The sequence below is a fragment of the Somniosus microcephalus genome, chromosome 4 (assembly GCF_052327205.1).
Source record: "Somniosus microcephalus isolate GS21.2 chromosome 4, FLI_Smic_1.0, whole genome shotgun sequence".
NCBI classification, from domain to species: Eukaryota; Metazoa; Chordata; class Chondrichthyes; order Squaliformes; family Somniosidae; genus Somniosus; species Somniosus microcephalus.
This window is the reverse complement of record NC_140990.1, coordinates 54,076,483-54,086,125: the sequence shown is the minus strand read 5'-3', so window position 1 is coordinate 54,086,125 and position 9,643 is coordinate 54,076,483. Positions and strand designations below refer to the sequence as shown.

Here is a 9,643-nt window from a genome sequence, read left to right as displayed (position 1 = left end):
GAGCCCCGCCCCCCGATCTCCCGATCTCCGCCCCCCCGATCTCCCGAGCCCCGCCCCCCGATCTCCCTAGCCCCGCCCCCCCCGATCTGCTGAGCCCCGCTCCCCCCCTCAATCTCCCGAGGCTCACCCCCCCCCCGGATCTCCGGAGGCCCGATCTCCCGAGCCCCGCCCCCCGCCTTAGCCAGCTTCAAGAGCAGAGAGAGCGACCCCGCCCCCCGCCCGAGCCGGCTTCAAGAGCAGAGAGCGAGACGCCGCCGCGCAACCTACAGCGTGAGGCCCGGTCGGACTCAAGTCGCGCGCGCTGACTCCTGCCCCACCCGCCTTTACTAAGATGGCAGCGGGTAGCGACGCTCGGCTGAGGCCCGCCCCTCCAGCCTTCACAAAGATGGCGGTGATCGGAGGCTGCTTGTTGACTGGGGCCGGGAGGTGCCTAGCTCGGGCGTGGGTGCAGAGGAGAGGCCGAAGCTTCGAGGCCTAACTGGAAAAACGGGGAAAGGTAGGAAAATTAATGAGATTCGATAAAAGATTTAGAAAGTAATTAACTTTTTACAAAAACAATATGTGTTTTAAAAGCAACTTTTTTTTTTAAAGACGCAGAAAGCGGGAAAAAGAAAGGAAAAGTTTGGAATCAAGATGGCGGCGACTCACCTCGGTTCAGAACGATAAGGCCCGCCCACACATGCACCGATTGGTCGACCGTCAGGTCACCGAAGTGTAGGATTGGTCAATTGTCCCGTCACGCGACTGTAGGAGGGCCCGCCCGCACGCGCCAGGAACCCGGCGTACGATTGGTCGACCGAGGTCACTCTATCGCTAATGAGGGGATAATGAGATGCTAATGAGCGGAATGTTGAACGTTTTTTGGATACCGCGGGCGCAATTTTTGTCCGGCCGAAACGTAAATACGCCTATGACCGGTCCGTAATCGTAAGCTTTCTTTTGATGTGACGCGCATGTAGGTACGCTCTATAACTTTCTAACGTATAGAGAACAGACAGACAGACAGGAAGGCAGACAGAAGAGCTCTTTTATAAATATAGATTAAGGGCAAGAGGATAACTAGGGAAAGAGTAGGGCCCATTAGGGACCAAAGTGGCAATCTGTGTCTGGAGCCAGAAGATGTAGGTGGGGTTTTAAACGAATTTTTTGCATCTGTGTTCACTATGGAGAGGGACGATGTAGACATAGAAATCGGGCAGGGGTATACTTGAACATATTAGCATCGAGAGGGAGGAGGTACTAGCGGTTTTAGTAGGCTTAAAAGTGAATAAATCCCCAGGCCCAGGCGAGATGTATCCCAGGCTGCTGTGAGGCAAAGGAGGAGATTGCAGGGGCTATGACACAAATTTTCAAAACCTCTCTGGCCACAGGGGATGTGCCAGAGGACTGGAGAACAGCTAACGTAGTACCATTATTCAAGAAGGGTAGTAGGGATAAACCAGGGAATTACAGGCCAGTGAGCCTAACATCAGTGGTAGGGAAATTATTGGAAAAAATTCTGAGGGACAGAATTAGTCTCCACTTGGAGAGGCAAGGATTAATCAGGGATAGTCAGCATGGCTTTGTCAAGGGAAGATCATGTCTGACTAATTTGATTGAATTTTTCGAGGGGGTGACTAGGTGTGTGGATGAGGGTAGTGCAGTGGATGTGGTATACATGGATTTCAGTAAGGCTTTTGATAAAGACCTGCATAGGAGACTGGTCAAGAAGGTAAGAGCCCATGGGATCCAGGGTGCCTTGGCACATTGGATCCAAAACTGGCTTAGTGGCAGAAGGCAGAGGGTGATGGTCGAAGGTTGTTTTTGTGACTGGAAGCCTGTGTCCAGTGGTGTACCGCAGGGATCGGTGCTGGGTCCCTTGCTGTTTGTTGTTGTGTCCGTGTGTTAATGGAGACACGGAATGCAGGAGTTGGTTTAACAGGTGTTTACTGAACAAAGTCTGGAGGTGAACTAAAAGATACAAGACACTATACAGGCTTATATAGCCCGAGTGGCCACTACCGGCATTACAGTATACAGGGGCTCTTAAAGGCACATACACCACACTTGTGGTCTACATTAATGATTTGGATGTGAATGTAAAAGGTATGATCAGTAAGTTCGCAGATGACACGAAAATTGGTGGGGTGGTAAATAGCGAGGAGGGTAGCCTCAGTCTGCAGGACGATATAGATGGGTTGGTCAGATGGGCGGAACAGTGGCAAATGGAATTTAACCCTGAAAAGTGTGAGGTGATGCATTTTGGAGGGACTAACAAGGCAAGGGAATACACAATGAATGGTAAGACCCTAGGAAAGACAGAGGGTCAGAGGGACCTTGGTGTGCATGTACATAGATCCTTGAAGGCAGCAGAACAGGTGGATAAGTTGGTTAAAAAGGCATATGGGATACTTGCCTTCATTAGCCGAGGCATAGAATATAAGAGCAGGGAGGTTATGATGGAGCTGTACAAAACGCTGGTTAGGCCACAGCTGGAATACTGTGTGCAGTTCTGGTCGCCACACTATAGGAAGGATGTGATTGCTTTGGAGAGGGTGCAGAGGAGATTCACCAGGATGTTACCTGGGCTGGAGAGCTTCAGCTATGAAGAAAGACTGGACAGGCTGGGGTTGTTTTCCTTGGAGCAGAGAAGGCTGAGGGGGGACCTGATTGAGGTGTACAAAATTATGAGGGGCATAGATAGGGTAGATAGAAAGGAACTTTTTCCCTTAGTAGAGGGGTCAATAACAAGGGGGCATAGATTCAAGGTAAGGGGCAGGAGGTTTAGAGGGGATTTGAGGAAAAACTTTTTCACCCAGAGGGTGGTTGGAATCTGGAACTCACTGCCTGAAAGGGTGGTAGAGGCAGGAACCCTCACAACATTCAAGAAGCATTTGGATGAGCACTTGAAACGCCATAGCATACAAGGCTACGGACCAAATGCTGGAAAATGGGATTAGACAGGGCCTGATGGCCAGCGCGGACGCGATAGGCCGAAGGGCCTCTTTCTGTGCTGTATAACTCTATGACTCTATGATGTGATCAGTCAAAGCAAATTAAAAGATGCTGCTATTTACTGAACACAACTGAATTATTCTACAAGGATGCTATCACAGTCTTCCTCAGTATTAACTACATCCCCCAATTTAGTGTCATCCGCAAATTTTGAAATTGTACTTCTGATTCCCAAGTCCAAATCATTCATGTAAATGATGAACAACAGTGGTCCCAGCACCGATCCCTGTGGAACACCACTTCCCACCTTCCGCCCGTCTGAGTAAATACCTTTAACTCATCCCGTCACTATAACTGGACTTGTCTCCATTCCCATGCTGAGCGGGTTGCTGTACCAGACGGGAGGGGCAACATTTGGGGACTCTCGATTCTCCACCAATTCCCATTCCCCTTCTTTCTGGTGGATAATGGAGGTGCCACTGTGTGTAATGTGCAAGTCAGTAAGAATTGTCAGCAAGGATAAATCAGCACTTTCTAATTGGAGATGTTAATCAGTGGAACCTTTCAGACACTGAATTGTAGATTTTGTACCAAAGATCAATTTAGGATTGAAGTAAAAGTTCATAATTTTATTGTAAAATAATTCAGGGACTCTCATCAGAAATTAAGGGGAAAGATCAGACAGCGGTTCTTAAATGAACACTGCAGCCCCGACAAGTCAATCAGCTATATATCCAGAGTATTAAACTCCAGCCCAGTTATAGGGGTTATTAACATCAGCAGAAACAAACCCCAATTGTCAGAATGAACATGGTTCAGTCCTGGATGTGATTAACAGCAGCATCCAACCCCTGCAATCACATGTGAACACGCTGGTGTCTCAGCAGGTTGGATGACAGAGTGAATCCCTTCCCACACACGGAGCAGGTGAACGGCCTCTCCTCAGTGTGAACATGCTGGTGTGTCAGCAGGTGCGATGACTGAATGAATCCCTTCCCACACACGGAACAGATGAACGGCCTCTCCCCAGTGTGAACTCGCTGGTGTGTCAGCAGGTGGGATGACTGATTGAATCCCTTCCCACACATGGAGCAGGTGAACGGCCTCTCCCCAGTGTGAACTCGCTGGTGTGTCAACAGGTTGGATGACAGAGTGAATCCCTTCCCACACATGGAGCAGGTGAACGGCCTCTCCTCAGTGTGAACATACTGGTGTGTCTGGAGACTGGACGAGCGAGTGAATCCCTTCCCACACACGGAGCAGGTGAATGGCCTCTCCTCAGTGTGAACTCGCTGGTGTGTCAGCAGATTGGATGACTGAGTGAATCCCTCCCCACACACGGAGCAGGTGAACGGCCTCTCCCCAGTGTGAACTCGCTGGTGTGCCAGCAGATTGGATGACTGAGTGAATCCTTTCCCACACACAGAGCAGGTGAATGGCATCTCCCCAGTGTGAACTCGCTGGTGTGTCAGCAGATGGGTTGACCGAATGAATCCTTTCCCACACACAGAGCAGGTGAACGGCCTCTCCCCACTGTGAATGCGTCGGTGTTTCAGAAGGTCAGAGGAATTAGTGAATCCCTTCTCACACACGGGGCAGGTGAACGGCCTCTCCCCAGTGTGAATTCGCTGGTGTGTCAGCAGGTTGGATGAATTAGTGAATCCCTTCTCACACACGGAGCAGGAAAACGGCCTCTCCCCAGTGTGAATGCGCTGGTGTGTCTGGAGCTGAGCTAACTGAGTGAATCCCTTCCCACACACGGAGCAGGTGAACGGTCTCTCCCCAGTGTGACTGCGTCGATGAGTTTCCAGTTGGGACGGGTAATTGAACCCCTTCCCACAGTCCCCACATTTCCACGGTTTCTCCATGGTGCGGGTGTCCTTGCGTCTCTCCAGGTTGGACGATCAGTTGAACCCTCGTCCACACACGGAACACGTGTACGGTTTCTCCCCGCTGTGAACAGTGCGATGTTTTTTCAGGCTGTGTAACTGGTTAAAGCTCTTTCCACAGTCAGTGCACTGGAACACTCTCACTCGGGTGTGTGTGTGTGTCTCGGTGCTTTTCCAGTCACAATGATGTATGAAATCTTTTCCCACAGACAGAACAGACAAACATTTCTCCTTCCATATTCAAAGGCTGATGATATTCCCTGTAAAAGCAGTTTACAAAAGACATCACTGTAAGTTCAGGATTAAAATGCAGTACAGATAATTCTAGTTCCTATGGAACATTCTTTCCTCTCTTATTACATAGAATTACATAGATTGTACAGCACAGAAACAGGCCATTCAGCCCAACTGGCCCATGCGGTGTTCATGCTCCACACGAGCCTCCTCCCATCTCTCTTCATCTCACCCCATCAGCATCTCCTTCTATTCCTTTCTCCCATGTGTTTATCCAGCTTCCCCTTAAATGCATCCATGCTCTTCATCTCAACTACTCCCTGTGGCAGCAAGTTCCACATTCTCAGCACTCTCTGGGTACTTTCCTGGGCAGCCAATCAGCACTGATGTCTCTTTTGTGCATTTCCTGGCGAGGCGAAACAGTTGATATTTTCTGATCAAAAAGAGCTGAGCTCGGCAGCATTAGTCCTGTTTTGCCTCCTTCGGGGACCAGGTGTACGAGCAGAGTAAGCGCAGCCTTCACAGCAACCGCAATAAAATTGTTACAATTGTGAAGGAGCTTTGTGTCAGTGCACTGGACCACAATGGCAATAGATTGGGAGAAGGGGAAGTGCAACGAGACCTGAGTGTCCTTGTGCACCAGTCACTAAAGGTAAGCATGCAGGTGCAGCAGGCGGTTAAGAAGGCAAATGGTATGTTGGCCTGCGTAGTGAGAGGATTCGAATACAGGAACAAGGATGTCTTGCTGCAGTTGTACAGGGTCTTGGTGAGACCACATCTTGAGTATTGTGTGCAGTTTTCGTCGCCTTATCTGAGGAAGGATGTTCTTGCCATGGAGGGAGTGCAGCGAAGATTCACCAGGCTGATACCTGGGATGGCAGGAATGACGTATGAGGAGAGATTGGGTCGATTGGGCTTATACTCGCTGGAGTTTAGAAGAATTAGAGGGGATCTCATTGAAACTTATAAAATTCTAACAGGACTAGATAGACTAGATGCAGGTAAGATGTTTCTGATGGCGGGGGAGTCCAGAACCAGGGGTCACAGTCTAAAGATGAGGGGTAAGCTATTTAGGACAGAGATGAGGAGGAATTTCTTCACCCAGAGAGTGGTGAACCTGTGGAATTCTCTACCACAGAAGGCAGTTGAGGCCAATTCATTCAATATATTCAAGAAGGAGTTGGATATATTTCTTAAGGCTAAAGGGATCAAGGGATATGGAGAGAAAGCAGGGACTGGGTACTGAATTTGGATGATCAGTCATGATCTCGTTGAATGGCGGAGCAGGCTCGAGGGGCCGAATGGCCTACTCCTGCTCCTATCTTCTATGTTTCTATGTGTGTCAATTATTGTCTGACTGCGCTACTGAGAAGCGCCTTGGGATGTTTTAAAGGTGCTATATAAATGTAAGTTGTTGGTGTATAGAGTACTCTGTTTAAAGTTAGTGAAATGATCAATAACCAAGGAAGATCATTTTTTTGTTTGGTTCTGTTAGTTTTCATAGAATCATGGAAGCGGACATCACCAAGGAGGCCATTCGGCCTGTGCTGGCTTAGAATGAGCACTCGAGCTTAGTCCCACATCCCTGCTTGTTGTCCGTGACTCTATAAGATCCTCATCCTCAAGTACCCGCCCAACTCTCTTTTAAAATCATTTAAAATCATATCATAATCCTACCACCTCCCGGAACCGTCTCTTCCGCTTCAGACCAGCGCCAGCACTCGCACTGCGCATGCTCAGAGTCTGTCCAGTTCCGCGGCTGCGCACTGGGTTCCTGTGGTTATTGATAGGGCACTTTCTGCCGCGCGTGGGATTCTGGGTATACACACCGCCATCGGAAGCTGCAATTGGTCAACAGAATATTTTTTAAAATCATCCCATCGATATTGGGGCCGGTGGGGCAATCAACAAAATTAATTAATAAATTATACAGAAATCCACATGCCCGGGCCCTCCGCCATCGTGTGATGTACGCTGGCCGCCAATTTTCAGTTACCAACTCGTACCTCAGGCCCCGCCCAGTCCGGTTTAATTGCTAAATGTTTACGAACTGTGTTTTCTAACTTCAGTGCAGTTCTGTTATTCAGAGGGAAACTTACGAGGCCCATTCTTTTGTAAGTCTTACCTGAGAAGCTTTTAATGGCTTTAATAAGCTGGCAGCAATTTTTTTTTTCAAGGTGGAAATAGGTGAAAAACGCCACTAGCGATCCATCAAAACACGCGGGACAGAGAAGTCCACTTCAGCAGCACACTTGCCACAGGACTCAATATCGATCCCCTCCACCACTGGTGCACTTTGTCTGCAGTGTGTACGGTCTACAAGATGACCAAAGGTCAGATTGTGTGGAGTCAAAGGTCAGGCCGTGTGGAGACAAGGGCCAAGTAGCATGTTTTGGTGAAAAGATGGCTATGTGGCGGAGCCACCAAGAGACACTGGGCAATCAGTAATCATTCCTTTAACTACCATGTAGTGCAGCTGTGGACTGCACCTTTAAACTGTATGTAGTTTCTTGCATTTCCGCGTGATGACGTCATGACGCCGATCACGTGACCCCAGTTGGCGCGGAGGGCGTGGTGACGTCATGACGTCAGCTTCCAGTATTTAGTAGCAGTCTTAGAGAGGCTGTGAGGCTGCACAGACATGTTTATATCTGCTCCTGTAGTTTTACCAGTTAAGTTGTTTGTTTATTAAACTTGGTTATTTTGTTTCACTGCGTTGTACTTCATTATTCGGATAGGAACTTCCGTTCCTACAGCTACAAAACAGAAATCAGAGAGTAAGAGCTAAGGGAAGTTTCTCAGACTGGCAGAAAGTGAGAAGATCTGTGCTGGGACCCATGTTGTTCACCATTATATGGGCTCAAAAATTGGAGGCATGTTGCAGATGATGCCAAGTTGGCCCTTGTGGAGACCAGGTCTTCACACTGAGGACACCCTCCATTGTACTGTGCGGCACTACCACTGCTAAATGACATAGATTAAGAACAGGCCTAACAGCTCAAAACTGGGCAGCTACGAGGCGCTGTGAGCAATCAGCAGTTGCAGAATGTATTCCATCACAAACTGCAACAGGGAAAGTAAGCTGCGAGGAGGACACAAAGGGATATAAACAGGTGAGTGGGCAATAAGGTGGCAGATGGAGTATAATGTGAGGAAATGTGAGGTTATTCACTTTGGTAGGAAGAATAGAGAAACAATATTTTTTAAATGGTGAGAAGCTATTAAATGTTGGTGTTCAGAGAGATTTAGTTGTCCTCGTACAGGAAACACAGAAAGTCATGAGGGTTCTGGACAGAATAGATAGAGAGAAACTGTTCCCATTAGCAGAAGGGTCGAGAACCAGTGGACACAGATTTAAGGTAATTGGCAAAAGAACCAAAGTCGACATGAGGAAAAACTTCTTTACGCAGCGACGGAAGTGGTGGAAGTGGAGACACTCAATGTTTTCAAGGGGAGACTGGATAGGCACCTGAGGGAAATAAACTTGCAGGGCTACGGAGATGGAGCGGGGAATGGGACTGACTGGATTGCTCTACAGAGAGCCAGCATGGACTCGATGTGCTGAATGGCCTCCTTCTGTGCTGTTGTGACTCTGAGTGGTTATGATCTGGAATGCACTGCCTGAAAGGGTAGTGGAGGCAGATTCAATCACAGCTTTCAATCGGGAATTGGATAAGTACCTGAAAAAAAACAAATTGCAGGGTTACAGGGAAAGGGCGGGGAGTGGGACTAGCTGAGGTGTTCTTGCAGAGAGCTGGCACGGGCTCGATAGGCCGAATGGCCTCCTCCTGTGCTGAACCGTTCTATGATTCTATGAAAGTTAGCATGCAGGTACAGCAAACAATTAGGAAGGTAAATGACATGTTGGGCTTTATTGCAGTTACAGTTACATTTTAATAGCATAGCTTCTAACGCAACTATAATATACATTTAAAAGTTATCCTAACCTATAGGTTACCCTAACAGTCCCTCCTGTTGGCCCCTGGTCAGACCTCATCTGATCCAGGTAGGACATACCTGAATTCTCTACCTGCTGGATTGTCCAGGGATCCAACTGGACTCCAAGTGTCAAATCCATAAATTATCTGGTCCTCTTACAGCCTCACCGATGTCCTAGTGACATTGGCTGTGCTTGGGACCCATTCGGCCAGATTTATATCACATACGCGTCCCACTTTTCCCCAGTCTCAGAGTGGCACCTTGGCTACTGACACCGGGGCGTATCCCCTATTTGACATCATCACCACTTGGGATATCATCCATTTTTGACAGCAACAGATGCATATACTGATGATAAGGACAAGCATGGAGGCAATGGCAGCTGCCATTCTACCTGTGTCCCACCAGTTAGGCTGTCTTTGGCCCTCTCCTACTGGGCCTATGGCTGAAGCTCCCTGCCTTTTAGCTCCCAGCCTTCTAGTCATTCTTTTGGTCAAGTCCACCTCCACTCTTCCCCTTGTGGTGACCTGTTTACTGCGTGCAATGTATTCCATTGTGGTTTTCAAGGCCTGTTCCACCGCCACCCTAGCAGCCCTCCCTGGTGTATCATCCACACTCAACTCATCATCCCACCATGAGCTGAAGAC

The 9,643-nt window shown here is 48.5% G+C and overlaps 1 protein-coding gene across 1 annotated transcript; it reads right to left on the bottom strand.

Annotated features, from left to right (window-relative positions):
• Positions 1-3,548: 3,548 nt before the first annotated feature.
• LOC147118908 (uncharacterized) lies at positions 3,549-6,804 on the bottom strand. Its single transcript, XM_085984658.1, has 2 exons — positions 6,735-6,804; positions 3,549-5,083 (listed from the first exon to the last, which is right to left on the bottom strand). The coding sequence occupies exon 2, from the start codon at positions 4,800-4,802 to the stop codon at positions 3,792-3,794; it is 1,011 nt and encodes a 336-aa protein (XP_085840784.1). The 5' UTR covers positions 4,803-5,083; positions 6,735-6,804; the 3' UTR covers positions 3,549-3,791.
• Positions 6,805-9,643: the final 2,839 nt, after the last annotated feature.

Bases quoted from the DNA above. Each gene is read 5' to 3' on its own strand.
- LOC147118908 (XM_085984658.1), bottom strand. From the start codon at position 4,802: ATGGAGAAACCGTGGAAATGTGGGGACTGTGGGAAGGGGTTCAATTAC.